Consider the following 19,042-nt stretch of genomic DNA (forward strand, 5'->3'; position numbering starts at 1 on the left):
ATATATTGATTTTTTGCTTTAGCGATCTGCAAGCTAATGGTGGTCCTTCCAGCGTGAAATGTCGTCTCTATGAAATCATCTTTCTAAACTGGTCAGATTTTCCATAGCTAGCTCCCAGCCTTCCACCCCCATGTCCTTCTCAGGCCCTGGAAGTCCTGTCCTGGACTGATCAGGGAGCAGGTTGCAGAGGAAGACCAGGGCCAGTGACAGAATCCAGGTAGAGGCCACCGCACAAGGCTGAGTTGGCCATACACGCTCCAAGCTGATCGTACGATCCCCTAGCTCTAGATTCCAATGGCACAGGTACAATCAATGAGATGGCGATGGGCTTACCTTCCAGCCTTGGTGACGATCATCTCGGTGCCCAGCTGGTTGAACTCATCCCACAGCGCCTTCATCTCCAGCTGGACGGTGATGTTGGCCACCTTGGGGTTCTTCTTGACCGGAGCCTTGCCGTTGCCGGTGCTGCTGCCGCCGCCGGCGCCCGGGGTGGAGGAGGACGAGCAGCTGGAGGACGAGGCTCCGCTCTCGGGCTCGGGACACGGGTGGCTGGAGGCCGGGCCGAAGCTGTAGGAGTGCTGGGCGGCGGAGCACGGCTCATAGTGGGCTTCATGCTGGCTGTAGGGGTCCCCCGGGGACGGGGAGAGGTGGTAGCCCCCCGATGCGTTCAGGCTGCTCAGGCTGTTCGCTGTAAAAGCTGCAACATCGCAAAAGTGAGAGAGCTGGGTGAGCCAGGGGCTGGAGATGGCTGAAATCATTCCAAAGAATCAATAGGGGGAGCGCATCAAAGTGTCACAAGAAATCAATGCAAGGGGTGCCGAGTCGTCCTGGGCTCTCCGAGCATACACACCGGGGTCACCTACAGTCCCGGGAAGTCTGGGGGCATGTCTTCCTGCTGGGGCCCGAGCTGTGCACTGCAGGAGCCCAGAGCTGGCTGCCTCTTATCTGGAGGCTGGGCCTCCCCTCCTCCCGACACCAAACCGCTTCCTACTTCTAGGGAGATAAGTACACGGTGGAAGCTTGCAGGTAATGCGCCTTGTCCTCGCCTCTGGGACCCTGATGGGATGATTGACACACAAGTGCCTCTTCTTAACAGAGCTTCCTCCTCCTGACACCCACTTTTCAGGGCAGTTATATAAGGCCTTCCCCTTGGTACACCCCCTCCTCTCTCTGCCTTCAGACCTCCCCTTCCTATTGTTTAAACAATAGATATACACACTTGTGTGCAGCTCCATCCACAACTAAACAAACTGGGCATTTTCTTCCGCTAAAAGCAAACAGCAATCACCAATGAGGTGTCACCCCACCCCTCCCCCATCCCTCCACCTTGGCTCCATACCTTCCCTAGTAGACCATGAAGGACAGGTCACTGAGCTGCTCCTCCCTGCCTATCTCCTACTCCTAGGTGACATATTGCTGCTAATCACAATGGTAAGCACATTGAGATGGAAGCTGCAATGGTAGGTCTTTTACCCCAAGATATGTGATACTGGGCACTTCTGGTTGTGGGAGTTGAGGGATGAGCTGGCAGCGAATGGGTTAAGGTGTCTACATCTTACACTAGTCACGATTGATGACATAGATGGCTAAAGTGCACTGATCAAGTGTATGAATGAATCTGTCTACAGAAATTGGTGACATATGTATCTAAAGTGTATTGATCAAGTGTATGAATCAATCTGTCTACAGAAATTGGTAACATATGTATCTAAAGTGCATTGATCAAGTGTATGCATTCGTCTGTCTACTAGTCACGATTGGTGATATATGTATCTAAAGTGCACTGATCAAGTGTATGTATTAGTCTGTCTACTAGAAACGACTAGTGACATATGTATCTAAAGTGCATTGATCAAGTGTATGAATTCATCTGCCTACTAGTCACGATTGGTGAGATGTATCTAAAGTACATTGATCAAGTGTATGAATCTGTTTGCAGAAATTGGCGATATATGTATCTAAAGTGCAATAATCAAGTGTATGCATTAGTCTGTTTACTAGTCACGATTGGTGATATATGTATCTACAGTACATTGATCAAGTGTATGTATGAAAATGTCACATATCATATGTCATATAACACTAGTCACGATTGGGGATATATGTGTCTAAGGTGCATTGATCAAATGCATACATTAAACTGTCTGTACATAGTCACGATGGGTGATATATTTATCTAAAGTACATAGATCAAATACATACATTCATTTGTCTACATATAACACTAGTCACGATTGGTGATATATGTATCTAAAGTACATTGATCAAGTGTATGTATTAATCTGTCTACAGAAATTGGGGATATGTGTATCTAAGATACATTGATCAAATGCATACATTAAACTGTTTGCACATGACACTAGTCACGATTGGTGATATATGTATCTAAAGCACATTGATCAAGTGTATGTATGAATCTGTCACATATGTCATACAACACTAGTCACGATTGGTGATGTATGTATCTAAGGTGCATTGGTCAAATGCATACAATAAACTGTCTATATGACACAAGTCACGATTGGTGATATATGTATTTAAAGTGCAACAAGTGTTATGTATTAATCTGTTTACATATAACACAGTCGCGATTGGTGATATATGTATCTAAAGTACATTGATCAAGTGTATGTATTATTCTGTCCACAGAAATTGGTGACATATGTATCTAAAGTGCAATGATCAAGTATATGTATTAATCTGTCTACTAGTCACGATTGGTGATATATGTATCTAAAGTACATTGATCATTGTATGTATTAATCTGTCTACATATAACAGTAGTCACGATTGGTGATATATGTATCTAAAGTACATTGATCAAGTGTATGTATTAATCTGTCTACATATAACACTAGTCACGATTGGTGATATATGTATCTAAAGTACATTGATCAAGTGTATGTATTAATCTGTCTACATATAACACTAGTCACGATTGGTGATATATGAATTTAAAGTACATTGATCAAGTGTGTGTATTAATCTGTCTACATATAACACTAGTCACGATTGGTGATATATGTATCTAAAGTACATTGATCAAGTGTATGCATTAATCTGTCTACATTTAACTCTAGTCACAATTGGTGATATATGTGTCTAAAGTATATTGCTCAAATACATACATCACACTGTATACATATAACACTAGTCATTATTGGTGATATATGTCTCTAAAGTACGTTGCTCAAATACGTACATTACATTGTATACATATAACACTAGTCACAACTAGTGATATACAGCATGTATCTAAAGTACATTGATCAATTGTATGTATTGTTACAAAGTCATGATTAGTGATTCATGTATATCAAGTGCATTGATTGAATTACACTGTATTATTCTGTCTATATCTAACTACTGTCATGGCTGGGGACATATGTATTTAAACTACATATGTATTTCACACTGCATTGGCCAGGAATATAGCAGGTCTTTTACCAAAGACATATGATAATAGGCACATAAGTTGTGGGAGTTTTGGGCTGAGCTGGCAGTAGATGGGTTAAGCTGTCTACATATAGCACTAGTCATGATTGGAGATATATTTATTGCATTGATCACGTGTATGTATTAAACTGATAAAACACTAGTCATGATTGGTGATAGATATATCTAAATATCTATATATATCTATATATATCTATCTATCTATATATATATATATATATATATATATATATATATATATATATATATATGACATGACATATGTATATAAAGTAAAATATTTAACTGTAACTGTCTAAATATGACACTAGTCATGATTGGTGACATATATATCTAAAATGCATTGATCAAATGTATATGTTAAACTGTCTATATGTAACTTTAGTCATAACTGATGACGTATGTATCTAAAGTACATAATACAGGGAGTGATTTATTAAACCTGGAGAGTTCAAAATCTGGTGCAGCTCTACGTAGAAACCAGTTTTAGTAAATCTCCCCCACAGTGTATGTAGTCCATGCTAAGAGTGATCAGGAGAATGCTGAGAGCCAGCAATGGTAGGTCTTTTATCCAGGACATACGATATTAGGCACTTCTTGTTGTGAGAGATGAGTGTTAGATGGCAGTGTATGGGTTAACCGTCTATATCTTACACTAGTCCTCATTGGTGACATGTGTATGTGAAGTACATTGATGTAGTGCTTGTATTCCACACTGTGAGTTCTAGAGGAGGGTTCTAGAGGTCAGCAACACATCTTTTCTACCTTCACATTAGGTGACTATGCCTGTTGCTGATGATCTGAAATCTGTACTGTCTGTGATCCACTGTGACACTGCAGAGGATTCAGCGATATAAACGAAGTTACCGGAATTTTTATTTGACGAGGTGTCATCAAATGCCAATTGTTATAATTGCCGCCTGTAATAAAAGGCACTGCTATATAATTAAAATGACTGGGTATGCCATTAGAGAACAATGACATAAGGCGTGACGTCACAGGCAGGGCAAGGCTGATATGGCATATGAGGGTCTTTAGATGAATCTGCCATTCATATGTCTAGAATCTCTCCATATGTAGATGTTGTGTTGGATTACAGAGGAGGTATACAGCCCACAATATATTTATAGTCAATGGGAAATGTCAGACGAATCAAATACTAATCACTGTGTGTGCTGGAGGCAGCTGACTTTGTATGGGCTGTTTTATGTATTTATTGATTCGATGGACTGGAATATGTTTTGTTTTACCTGGTGCTTCATACATCGCTACGGCCCTAGTGAGCAGCACTGGGTGACATAAGGACATGGAAGTCTTCCACGATTTTATTATCAGTGTTGTTCCAGAGCTGTCAGGATGTCATTGTGCACTCTTCTGGAAATGCCCATATGCTGCCAGACCACGGGCACTGTCATGGGTCTAACCCTGCCATGATGACAGGGACACTATAGGGTGTTGATGAGGACACTTACCCTCCATGTCCCTGGTCACAGCACTGAAGTGCATTCTCATAGGGTGACACTGGAATCTGCAGAGCTTGTCCAGGGCAGCGCTGGGCTCCTCTGTGGTCACTTCTTCTGAAGCTGAAATCAGAGAGGCGATACTGAAAGCATTGGCTTTGGGGGACAGAGGACTGCACTCTTCCATAAGGGACCCCTAAACACTGTCCCCGGAAAACACCATTCAAGGCCAAAGGAAACTATTACTACACAAGAAGAAGAAAGAAAGAAAGAAAGAAAGAAAGAAAGAAAGAAAGAAAGAAAGAAAGAAAGAAAGAAAGAAAGAAAGAAAGAAAGAAAGAAAGAAAGAGACAGAAAAGACTACAGCAAGACAGCTTTCATATCAGCTGCAACAAGTTTGATCCTGCCAACTCTATTGTCTGCTGTCATGTGCAAATAGCTCGGCCCTGGGATTTCCTGGACTATCAGTGATCGGATGAGTCTTATCTGTCCCCAGTCTCTCTCCTGAAGGCAGAGCTGCCTGATGTCACCGTTTATCCTGCAGCCCTGGGTGTCACCGAGCCCCCGCCTCCCTCCCTCCTGGCCTGCACGTTCTTCTGCTGGATGGCTGATGGAAAAAGAGCCCTGTCAATCAGCAGGACTGCCCAACACTGCACCGCATACCTACCCACCTACCTACCTGCCTACCTACCGGACCAGGATATGGATCTCCACACTGTTGCATGCTGCCTTGCCTGAGATATATATATATGTATATATCTGTATATGTATATATATATCACAAATACATTCATATATGCGTATGGTCTATCTATCTATCTATCTATCTATCTATCTATCACAAATACATTCATATATATGCGTATGGTGTATATATGTGTATATATATATATATTGGGAGGTTTTATTCATGACTATATATAATCTCTCTCTCCCTCTCCCTCTCTCTCTCCCTCCCCCTCTCTCTCTCTCTCTCTCTCTCTCCTGTGTATACTGTATAAATATATAGGTGTCCGTTTGTGAACAGAGATTCTGGAGGGAGAACACAGATCACAGATCTCCAGTGAAGAGCTGAACATGTTCTCCGCTGATCTCCTGAGTGTCATAAACTGTGAATGACCAGAGAATAGCTGCGATCCTCTGAATCTCAGCTATTCTGTGTGTCATAAACGGAACCATAGATAGATAAACACACACACACAAAACACAGGCATTATATATACATTTACTTATTTTATTTACACATACATACATTTTATATACAGAGTATATATATATATATAATATATATACAACAGAGTACTGAATAGACCCTACAATTTAAAATATTTAGGTGTCCGTTTATGAACCAGCAGTAATAGATCGCTACTCAGTTCTCCTGAATTCTCGGAGAACACAGTTCTCCTGTGAATGCCGTTTATGAAGCATATGTAGATCAGTTCTCCAAACGAAAGGAGAACGGTCTACAAATGCTGGAAAACGGCTGAGATTACAGTAAAAGATCAGTTTACTAAACAGAGGTAAATTATCGCTGCTTTGCGGTCCCTCCGATTCTCCAGCTCTGGGATGGAGAATCTGGAGGGAGAACACAGATCTCCAGTGAAGAGCTGAAGATGTTCTCCTGAGTGTTATAAACTGTGAATGACCAGAAAATAGCTGCGATCCTCTGAATCTCAGCTATTCTCTGTGTCATAAACGGACTCCTTAATGAGACTGAAGATAAGAGGAAACGAAACATACAATGATGCAATATATATAAATTTACTTGCTAACTTGCTAAGGAGTTGCCACATCGGAAATATAACACTTTCCCCCTATAGGTTATCGGTTGGGGGTTTGGATGGGCGCAGTCTGGAATTTTTGCTGGTATGATGAAAATACAGGAGAAAAAATAAATAAATTATATATATATGAAAAAAAACATTTTATATATTTAATTAATGTATTATATATATATATATATATATATATATATATATATATATATATATATTTGAGTATTTCTGAAGGTGTAATGATGGGTTGTGTGCCCCATATATGTTACAAGCTTTTGGATGTCATCATCACCACCTATTCCAAGTCGTGCGAAGTGTTGATCTGATATTATATAGTATATATGTATTAAACATATATTTATATATAGCAGATAATTGAGATCCTAGCTCTCCTTTGACCGACTGGTTGATACATGAAATAGGCGGAATCCTTGTGATTATCGCACACACAGGTTGAACCCATCTATACACATGCATTGTACATTGTACACAGATCCCTGTACAGGAGTTGATGGTGTTCCCTCCATACACCATGCTCTGTATACTCCGTAACTGAAGGTTTGGACATGAAAAGTAAACATCGGCTGGAGTCAGGGTGCTTTGTAGCTGATTTGATGGGGATATCATAGGGTGGGTTGTGGATGAAATGTCCATCAGATATTACTGTGGGAAAAGAGGCCTTTGTGCAGAAATAGTGGCAGATCTTATTATCAGGGGATTAAAGTGTGCTGTATCCTGCTCACATTACCTGCTGAAACGTTCCTTTCACAAGGACTCTGACACAAGGGATGCTCTCCTGGCTGATCTGGAAATGGCACAATAAGAAATGCATTTTCTTTCCTCTGCTGATCCTCACAACATACAGGGGGCTACTGATAGTAACAACAGGGCCTAACAAGTGGGGGAACTCTGCGCTGTGCGGGGCAGCCAATCACATCCTTCCATTCTTTACCCTGCTACCTGTTTAGAACACGAAATCGGATTTGATTGGTCGTCAGCGGTGACACTGAAATTCTTTGTCTTTCATATTGAAGCGGATTGTGCAGTGCTGTGTGCGGAGCCCAGCAGAAGAATGGACACCTTTGTTCTGGGACAGTCATGGCCAGAGCCCAGTGCGGACACCAGCGAGCCACTAATAGGGGATCTGCAGCCCTAATTAAAGTCACATATTAATATCACTCACTGGAGAATTCTTCTGGGTCCAGGAAAACAGAAAGGAGCTCATTGAGCAAAATGAAGAGGACCAGGGCTTTGCCATCTCTCCAAATGATCGAATTAGCAGCAGGGCTGGGATCGGATTCATCGCAATGAAAAATCCCCATTATAAGGCAGCAAAAGCGTGTAATAAGTTCCCATCAAACACTGGGGGGAGGACACAGGGGGGAGAACACTGGAGATTGATTTCCACACCAGAAATGTCACTCAGCGATCAGCAAACTCCAGCCACACTCTGACAGCCTGTGGATTCTGACATGGGCAACTCCGCACTGAGACCTGATTGGATGCTGGGAATGGTGTGTATATATATATATATATATATATATATATATATATATATATATATATATATATATATATATAATTTTTTTTTCATGTTAAGCACTATTATGTTTGGCTTTGTCCATTTTTGATCACTCTTTTGTATGGTGATTTTTCTACATGAAAAGTTATTTTATGCGCGGCAATCCATTTTTCTTTCTTTTCTATATATATTCATACATATATGGCACAATTTGCTGCAAAGATCTTCCATGGTAGTATTATTTTTATTTTACTTGCCAGCTTTTCTGGCAATAATACTAATGCATTGAAGGAAATCTAATTATATATAAATCTAATTATATATATATATATATATATATATATATATATATATTATATATATATATATATAATCATCCACATTACACCCTACTTTAGCTGACACCCCTAAAATATCGCCTGTGTGAGATAGTAAATGAAATAATTATATATATATATATATATATATATATATATATATATATATATATATATATAATGGTTTCATTTACTATCTCACACAGGCGATATTTTAGGGGTGTCAGCTGAAGTAGGGTGTAATGTGGATGAATTTGCAGTGATAGCCATGTGACCACCATGGACATGAAGGCAGGATTGAGAACCTTATGCCCCAGCTCTGCACTGATCGTCTATCAGCAATGCACAGAAGTGTCACATCACTGGGGGACATTTCCACTCACCTTCACAGATACAGCCTAGCCCAATAAGACACTCATTCCTCTATTACATGTCTTTTATATGTGTATATTCCATAGCACAGAAGCCAGGGTTCATCCAACGTTTACAGCATATTCATCTTTATTGGGGATGATTTATTACAGGAGTAGAACTGTCTAATACGCCAAAATCAATCACTTGCACGACTGGAACGTCGGATAAAAAATAAATTAACAAAAATTAATATTAATAATAATAATAATAAAAAAATATATATATAGCTATTTTGCAGTCTGCACCACCACCAATTTGTATCCCATTTTCTTTGGCATGATCAGGGATTATAGTGCCATCATTCGGGAACTGTGAAGATTGTTTAGTAATAAGTGCATTTTATTGATGCTGTGCATATTGCAGCACACAGTTGCTCTGTACCCCTGGCCAGCACTGGGACCTGCAGAGTAGCCATCGGGGGACCGATTTGCTAAAGGAGTTGGGAGTCTTCACACAATAAATTGTGTGAATATTCACTTCAGTTGCACACATAAAGGAAATCTATGTATAGACCAAATATATTATCTATCATTTGCACATGATAGGATAATCGAAGTGAACATTTACACATCTATAGTGTGCAGATTGTCCACTCCTTTAGCGGTGTCAATGGGGAGATGCACTGGTGCTTGTACCTGGTGGTATCAGTTGTAATTGTTCTCTGTTTTGACATTTGTGATTTCCGCAGTCTGGGAAGCAGACAGACAAGCAAGGGTAAGTTAACATTTACTGCTCACTGCTCCTTCAAAACACTCTGGGACTGATCAGTGTGCTTCAAATAAAGATTGTGCTGATACTCAGCGACCAATCAGATCCAGAGCTGCACTGGGCAGTAACAAGGAATTTTTAAATATGACTGGTGGGGTTGGGGCTGTCAGACAGTTTTTATTGTACACTCATTGCTCCATGTCCATGCTGGCCTTTGGGATCTCTAGATATACTGGACCTGATCACTATAGAAGTCATTGCCATCCTTGCTTTTCTGCAATTAAAAAAATAGAAATATATCCCAACTTTTATTGGGTATTTGACGTCAATAGATAATATGGTGATTTTTATTAAATATATATAGTCCAAAAATGTATAACTCCGGCCATGTGTACTAATCTAGCTATATTATATCTATAAAATACACATGTACAAACCATCCCCATCCATATTAAACACTTAAGTGACAACCCAGTCACCTTATACACCTGTGCACTCACCCAACCTAATATACACCCTAAGGACACACCCACCCATACTAGTCCTTAAGGACTATATACTAGGGTCAGGGGCGGACTGACCATTTGGAAACTAGGGCACTGCCCGAGGGCCCGGGGTCAGTAGGGGGCCCCATGAGATGCCCCTGGTGGAATCAGACAGCAATTGGAAGGCAAAGCAAGATTAAAACCTGATCAAATTAAAAATTGTAAGGGTTTTTTTCCTACTTAAAACCTTTTATAATAATGTACTTCCATGCAATAAGTTTAAGAAAACCCAGCTTCTTGCATTTTGTGTGTGAATTCCAGCAAAATGTACTTTTCCAAGGAATAAATAATATAAACACCACATAAGCACCACATTACAACTGTCCTGTATGGTGTAAATATACCATGAGTAGATTAGTAAAGCAGTGCACCCCAGGACAGGGGCGGACTGACATCTCATGGGGCCCCTGGGCAATAGGGGATCATGGGGCCCCTGTGTCTTTGCCCAAACTGAAAAAAAAAACCTATGAAAAAGGTACCAGGGGCATCTCATGGGGCCCCCTACTGACCCCGGGCCCTCGAGCAGTGCCAGAGTTTCCAAATGGTCAGTCCGCACCTGCCCCAGTATGACTGTTCATGGCAACCAGGGGCGGACTGACCATTTGGAAACTCGGGCACTTCCCGAGAGCCCAGGGTCCGTAGGGGGCCCCATGAGATGCCCCTGGTACCTTTTTCATAGGCTTTTTTGAGTTTGGGCAAGGACACAGGGGCCCCATGATTCCCTATTGCCCGGGGACCCCATGAGTTGTCAGTCCGCCCCTGACTAGGGTACAAATCCAACCCTACTATCTGAAAAGAGAGCCATATTATACTCCAGTGTACAAACCCAGCCATATGTTACCCCAGCCATATTATACTCTATTGTACATACCAGCTGTATTTTATATAATCAAAATTATGTACAACCACAGCCATATTATATAATGTACAAATCAAACCAAGGTATACAATGTATCAATCCAGCCATCGTATACAATATACAAACCCACATCGTATACAATGTACAAACCCAGCCATCATATACAATATACAAACCCAGCTATCGTATACAATGTACGAATTCAGCCCTAGTATACAATATACAAACCCAGCCATCGTATACAATATACAAACCCAGCCATATTATACAATGTACGAATTCAGCCATAGTATACAATGTACAAACCCAGCTATCCTATACAATATACAAACCCAGCTATCCTATACAATATACAAACCCAGCCATCGTATACAATATACAAACCCAGCCATAGTATACAATATACAAACCCAGCTATCCTATACAATATACAAACCCAGCCATAGTATACAATGTACGAATTCAGCCCTAGTATACAATATACAAACCCAGCCATCGTATACAATATACAAACCCAGCCATAGTATACAATATACAAACCCAGCCATAGTATACAATGTACGAATTCAGCCCTAGTATACAATATACAAACCCAGCCATCGTATACAATATACAAACCCAGCCATAGTATACAATATACAAACCCAGCCATAGTATACAATGTACGAATTCAGCCCTAGTAAACAATGTACAAATTCAGCCATAGTATACAATGTACAAACTCAGCCATAGTATACAATGTACAAACTCAGCCATAGTATACAATGTACGAATTCAGCCATAGTATACAATGTACAAATTCAGCCATAGTATACAATGTAAAAAAGCAGCCATAGTATACAATGCACAAAACTAGCTATATTTACAGCCCCATCCATATCATACCCTTTGGACTGCTGGAAACGATTCCTTGAGATTTTACAAACAGCAAGACGGTAATCGACAATTTCACAAATGAATACCAAAACAACAACAACAACAACAATAATAATAATAATTATTATTATAATAATAAAACACTGCCACTACTATTAATAATGGTTAGTACTGCCTAATAATTAATTGTATTACAATTTATTTTTTAATATCATCACTATTATTACTATTATGATGTTATGAGATGCTGGAATCTAGATGGCTGAGTTTGTAGCTCTTGGCATGCATCTACCTGGATGACATACATAGCTCATCACTCAAACCTCTGTTGTTCTGACTGAAATAAAAAGTCAGGAAAATCTCCCCGTTCTTCCTATCCTACATCATCATGTACATCCTCTTCTCACAACAGACAACGGTCCGTTCCCCCGGCTGTAAAAGGGTTAAAGGGCACTTAATTTATCACTCTTAGACACGTCAACACCCAACTCTGAGCCTTTTGTTATTTTTTCCTGTTGCTTTTATACTGAAATGGCCAACCATTGCAGGAAATTCAACTCAGATCCAGTGATACCATTCTATCAAGTCAGCTCGGTAAACTGTTTTTTTTTTTTTTTTGCCTTTGTTTCAGCCTGTTGATGAAACGCCCATGCTGGAACCGAGGATGGGTATGATCAGCTAGGGATGGGTGGGAAGAGTATGATAAGATGGGTATGGTCAGCTAGGGATGGGCATGATCAGATGGATATGGTCAGCTGGAGATGGGTATGATCAGATGGGTATGACCAGCTAGGGATGGGTGGGAAGAGTAAGATCAGATGGGTATGGTCAGGTAGTGATGGGCATGATCAGATGGATATGGTCAGCTGGAGATGGGTATAATCAGATGGGTATGATCAGCTAGGGATGGGCATGATCAGCTGGAGATGGGTATGATCAGATGGGTATGACCACCTAGGGTTAGGTATGATTAGATAGATATGGTCAGCTGGAGATGGGTATGATCAGATGGGTATAATCAGCTATGGGTAGGATCAGCTATGGATAAGATCATATGGGTATGATCAGCTATGGCTATGATCAGATGGCTATGATCAGATGGCTATGATCAGATGGGTATGATCAGATGGGTATGATCAGGTATGGATATGATCAGATGGGTATGATCAGCTATGGATATGATCAGATGGGTATGATCAGCTATGGATATGATCAGATGGGTATGATCAGCTATGGATATGATCAGATGGGTATGATCAGCTATGGATATGATCAGATGGGTATGATCAGCTATGGGTATGATCAGATGGATATGATCAGATGGGTATGATCAGCTATGGATATGATCAGATGGGTATGATCAGCTATGGGTAGGATCTGATGGGTATGATCAGCTATGGGTATGATCAGATAAGTATGATCAGCTGGGTATGATAAGCTATGGGTATGATCAGATGGGTGTGATCAGCTATGGGTATGATCAGATGGGTATGATCAGCTATGGATATGATCAGCTATGGGTATGATCAGCTATGGGTATGATCAGCTATGGGTATGATCAGATGGATATGATCAGCTATGGGTATGATCAGATAGGTATGATCAGCTATGGATAAGATCAGATGGGTGTGATCAGCTATGGGTATGATCAGATGGGTGTGATCAGCTATGGATATGATCAGATGGGTATGATCAGCTATGGGTATGATCAGATGGGTATGATCATCCGTGGATGGTTATGATGCCAGTAGTGCCCGGTGTACATGTACTGCAAGGATAATAAACAGTGGGTGTCCATGGTGAGTGTAGCTGTCCCTGCACACAATACAATCCGTGCACATTTTCCGGAGACATCAATCCGTTTGTTTATTATTCTGCAGTAATGAGATCCTGAGCACTAAGCAAATTTCCTGAACAGTCCCAGTTAAGATATGTGTTTAACCATCACTTAATCCTCATATCAACATATCGAATGACTTATTTGCTACAACTCTCCATTTTTCTCAATGTAAGCCTTATTTTCCCCCTAGATGGAAAGCAGACATATTAACATATTTACTGACAATTATACATTACATGTAACAAGAGATCGGCATGGAGGGCTAAAAAACATCTTAAAATATTATGATTACATAGCCTCCACAAACAAAGTTCCTCTTAACAATGGTGTTATAAAATGTCATGTAGAAACCCCCCCCCCCCGCCCCCGCCACGCAGAAAAAAAAAATGAAAGAAAAAAACAAAAAAAAGAAAGAAAGAAGAAAACACATAACAAATGCCAAGGTCACCCAGCTGCAGACAGAAGGAGAACACTGACAGCTCTATAGAGTGCTGTCCATTCTTCTATGTACTCCCTACCTGTCATCTCACTGACTACTCTGGGGGGGGGCGAACCCCAACAAAACTTCTTCATATGAGGGGGGGGAGTTATCACATTTCCCTGCTTAAAAATTACACATTCTCTAGAAATGAAATAAACATAAATCAACCTGACTAGGGGATCGATTTACTAAAGGAGTAGTGAACACTCATCTAGCATAAAGTGATGTTCTTATGTTAAAGTAAAGGCGTATTCACCAATCTGTGCGGAGAAAGTTAACAAAAACAAACTAAACATATAAAACAAATTTTTGCAGCTCATAAACAGATGATTGAAGAGAATACAGCTTCACTTTTTTTTATTTAGCTCCTCTACGCCTTTAGTAAATCAGACATTTTGGATAGTGTTTACCCAAGTGTTGCATGCAATTTACTAAACCTATAATACAGCTGTTTCAACATTAATAAATTAATGGACAGTGTACTGAACATGCGCTGGCTGATAATATAGCAATTTGGTTATAGAACTGACTGAGAAATGTATTTACTTGCATAATAATAATAATAATAATAATATTTATAACAATAATAATAATAATAATATGCAATATGTTAAATAACTAAAATATATAAATGTTTAGAAAAATGACAATTTAAACAGTGGTTAATAGGAGAACATGAAGAATTATACCTGACTAGTAATTACCATATTACAATTCTCTCTAGATATATATAGTTATATGTATACTTTATATATATATATATATATATATATATATCATATCTTTCTAATCAAGAAATCTATCTATCTATCTATCTATCTATCTATCTATCTATCTATCTATCGATCTATCTTTCTCTTGTTCTTCTTCTTTAAATATCTTTGTCTATCTCTATCTACATATATATGCATACAGTATATATGTATTGATCTCTCTCTGTATATATATCTTTATATCCCTGTGTAGATATGTCAGTATTCTGAGCCCATGGAGTATCGTGTCATCAGTGTCATGCCACATACACAGTGTAGTCCCTGAAGGCTCCTGGCTGAGCAGTGTCCTTCCCTGTCTACTTACTTGCTAAGTCCCAGGGTGATCCCTTGACTTGTCCTCAGAGCAGACCTTGGCGCTTGGATCAGACAGCAGTAGCCTCGGATTTATTTATACTGCTTCCATCACAGCATGCAGTCCTGGCTCCTTTTTCTCTTGCCCTATAAATCCAACACAGGATTTCTTAAGGCAGCCTCCGTGGACCAACCACTAAGGCTGGCATGTCCTTTCAGCTTTTTTTTTTTTTTCGTGTAGAAATTGATTAGGCAGTGGTGTAGAACATGTGAATCCAGAGAATGACTCAAGTGCTTTCAAGAGTTCAGCTCATGACTCCTACTGGATGGATGTAGTGTCCCTTAAAATGCCTCGGATGGCAGCTTAATTAATGGAGGTGTGTATGGGGAAGTATAGGCAGAGCTCCTCCAGGGATGAGAAGACCAGTTGGTAGTATCTGTGAGCAGTACTTGTTAACCTTGGCTGGTCAGGGGGCTCTGGTTTCTCACTGCTCTAGCGCCTCTTCTGTCTGGATGCAGGTGTAGACTCCATAGACTCCGCACCATCCACTGCGCCACTGCACTGCGAGCCCCATCACAGCTCACAAGGGCAAGCACAGCTCTTTAGGGCTCCAGCGTACCATGCCACAGCAACTTTGCTGCCGATAAGAAATCAACAGATAAATATATAAATACATACATACATGTGTGCTCATGGAACTGGATGGGGGAGGGGGGCTATTTAATAAATTAAACAGCTCATTTTAGCTGAGTTGCTTTATTAATGCTGGATCAGACTGGATGTTTGTAGTGAAAACACGTTCACTAGCTGGACAAACCCTTATTAGGAAGTCATATTACTGGGGCTTGTTTGTGATGTACTCACAAATAGTCATCAACCTGCATTGGTATGTACTAACTCATTTATCGCTCAGGGATACATGGGGCTCAGTGGCCGGTTATTCCACTTCTAGCTTTTCCAGGCTCATGATCAATCTATCACTGAGCGGTCACACTTGGGGAGCCTCAGCTGACCCACAACTACACGCAGACAAGCACATCCAGACAGTATATATATATATATATATATATATATATATATATATATATATATATATTTTAGAGTGCTTTTATGTATATATAGTATAATATAATAATAATGTTATGTAATATATATAAGAATCGGAATACTTTATTAATCCCAAAGGGAAATTATTAAATCCTAAAGGGATTTTATATGTATATATATATATATATATATATATATATATGTTTGTGTGTGTGTGTAGATAGCTAGATTTCTATATATATATGAATTTATCTAGCATATATATATATATATATATATACATGTGTGTGTGTGTGTGTATATAGATAGCTAGATTTATATGTATATACATATAAATTTATCTAGCACACACACATATACTTGGGGTATATATATATATATATATATATATATATATATCATTCTATCTACGCATACATATTACACACACAATATAATATCACTCTAATATATATACTCTGATCTATCTATCTATCTATCTATCTATCTATCTATCTATCTATCTATCTATCTATCTATCGATCTCTCTCTATAGAAGCACACACGTATATTATCTATGCACACACCTATTAGGGGAGCTGCACAAACACCTGTCTATATAAAATCTAGTGCTGTCATTGTGTACTGGTGTGACACCTTTTCTCACCTAGGTGTGATGAAGACTTGTGTCCATCCCTGCGGGCCCCTCATGAAATGCACAGCTGTGTAGATGATGGGTGAATTTATGTTGTGTGTGACATTTGGGTGAAGCGGTGCAGACCTGATTTATACCGGTGATCGGTGTATATATATATGTATGTATGTGTGGGGCGCCTCTGGATCTACATTACTGCCGGTCCTGTCTCCGGTGATTACATGTCATTATCCTTTCATTTGCTTGGGTATCACATTTATGGGAGTCCTCCCAGTAAACATAGATACTGCCCTGTATTGGGAATCCATTACAGCTGAGTTCTGAAATCTACATCAATTTGTTCTTTTTTTCACACATATGTATTTATGTTAGAATGTTGAATTTATTGATGATGATTTACCAAAAAAGGTACAAAGTGTTCACTTCAACGTACATAAGATGAAGCTGTGATCACTTTGAGTATCCAATCATGGCCTAGAAAAGAAATCACTTTTCTTGTTTATCTCGCGTGTGATTTGTTTACCTTGAGCTCGTTTTCAGATTATTTCCAAGGTTCAGTGACCATTTCTCTTTGGTGAATAGTAATTACTCCTTATAGTGAATCATTTGGCAAATCAATAAATCAACCCATAGCTGTTCCATCTGACAACTAAAAAGCCTATTTTCTTCCTTTCTTTTTCTTTCTTTCTTTTTCTTTCTTTCTTTCTTTCTTTCTTTCTTTCTTTCTTTCTTTCTTTCTTTCTTTCTTTCTTTCTCTTTTTCTCTTTCTCTCTCTCTTTCTTTCTTTCTCTCTTTCTCTCTCTTTCTTTCTTTCTTTCTTTCTTTCTTTCTTTCTTTCTTTCTTTCTTTCTTTCTTTCTTTCTCTCATTCTTTATTTCTCTCTTTCTTTCTTTCTCTCTTTCTTTCCATGATAATGTTTAGGGAATCCACTATCCAAGTGATGCAGCAGCTCAGGTGAACCATGAATATAGATAATTATCAATAGACAAACGAACCATGACTGCAATGTGTAATTTATGTATCTATGAGTGTGACATGTTTGAACTACAAGCATATCTCACCCACAGAATACATGAATACTCAATAATCGTCCAATATGAGAAATATTCAGTGTCATAGAAGTGTATATCTATTAACTAAAATCATTTTCAGATACAACTTTATTAAATATGTATAGTATAGTATATTACCAAAAATGCAGCCTAGTTTGTTTCACTGATATAAATATTCTGGTGAGCCTGATATCTATTAAATTGAGTGCTGCCAATGTTATCCTCCTTATAAATGTGGAGCTATTCAACAAACCAGAACAGAACATATATATGTCAATCCTCGGAATTTCACTTAGAATAAAAAAAGTCTGATTTTTTAAAAAAAAAACCCAAAAACATGTCTATCTATCTATCTATCTATCTATCTATCTATCTATCTATCTATCTATCTATCTATCTATTTATCTAGCTAGCTAGCTAGCTATATCGATCTAGTTGTGTGTGGTGTGTATATATATGTGTATATATGTATATATATATATATATATATATATATATATATATATATAATGTATGTATATATATATATTACAAATATAAAATTTATACATACAAACGTATTGAATATACAGTATATCAGTATATGAAGTACATGCTATAGCTTAGGTATAATAGAATATACCTCTATATTATTGGAAAAAATAATGTTAGAATATATATATATATATATATATATATATATATATATATATATATATATATACATATATATATATACTTCATGCTTTAGTTGTCGACTTATATTTTCGAGCTATTTTCTATTCAAAATAATAAGAAAAAACATATAACGGATTTTTTCTTCAGAACATTGCTAATTTAGCAGAATCGTTACATGAATGTGTTAAAAAACGGAATACACAAGGAATACAGCCGAAATGACATATTGTGAGTTCAGAATAAATAATTCATAACTATACTCTGTGCATTCGAATTTGTTATTTCTTGATAAATGCTCCGAATATCTTCCCAAGCCATGAAACAAGATTAAAGT

General features: G+C 38.7%; 1 protein-coding gene across 3 annotated transcripts in view; it reads right to left on the reverse strand.

Annotated features, from left to right (window-relative positions):
* TBX1 (T-box transcription factor 1) overlaps positions 1–15,683 on the reverse strand; it is a 57,197-nt gene extending 41,514 nt beyond the window's left edge. The window contains exons 1-3 of one of the 3 annotated variants that reach the window (XM_089672481.1): positions 15,331–15,683; positions 4,929–5,039; positions 334–697 (exon numbers count right to left, since the gene is read on the reverse strand). In XM_089672481.1, coding sequence (XP_089528607.1) covers positions 334–697; positions 4,929–4,968 — 404 coding nt within the window. In that variant the 5' untranslated portion in view covers positions 4,969–5,039; positions 15,331–15,683. Of the gene's footprint in view, positions 1–333; positions 749–4,928; positions 5,156–15,330 lie in introns of those variants that run through there. The other 2 variants (XM_089672482.1, XM_089672480.1) reach the window with 2 other exon arrangements.
* Between the last annotated feature and the right edge of the window lie 3,359 nt (positions 15,684–19,042).

Source organism: Staurois parvus, unplaced genomic scaffold (assembly GCF_062004578.1).
Source record: "Staurois parvus isolate SC_StPar_1 unplaced genomic scaffold, SC_StPar_1.0 ptg000129l, whole genome shotgun sequence".
NCBI classification, from domain to species: Eukaryota; Metazoa; Chordata; class Amphibia; order Anura; family Ranidae; genus Staurois; species Staurois parvus.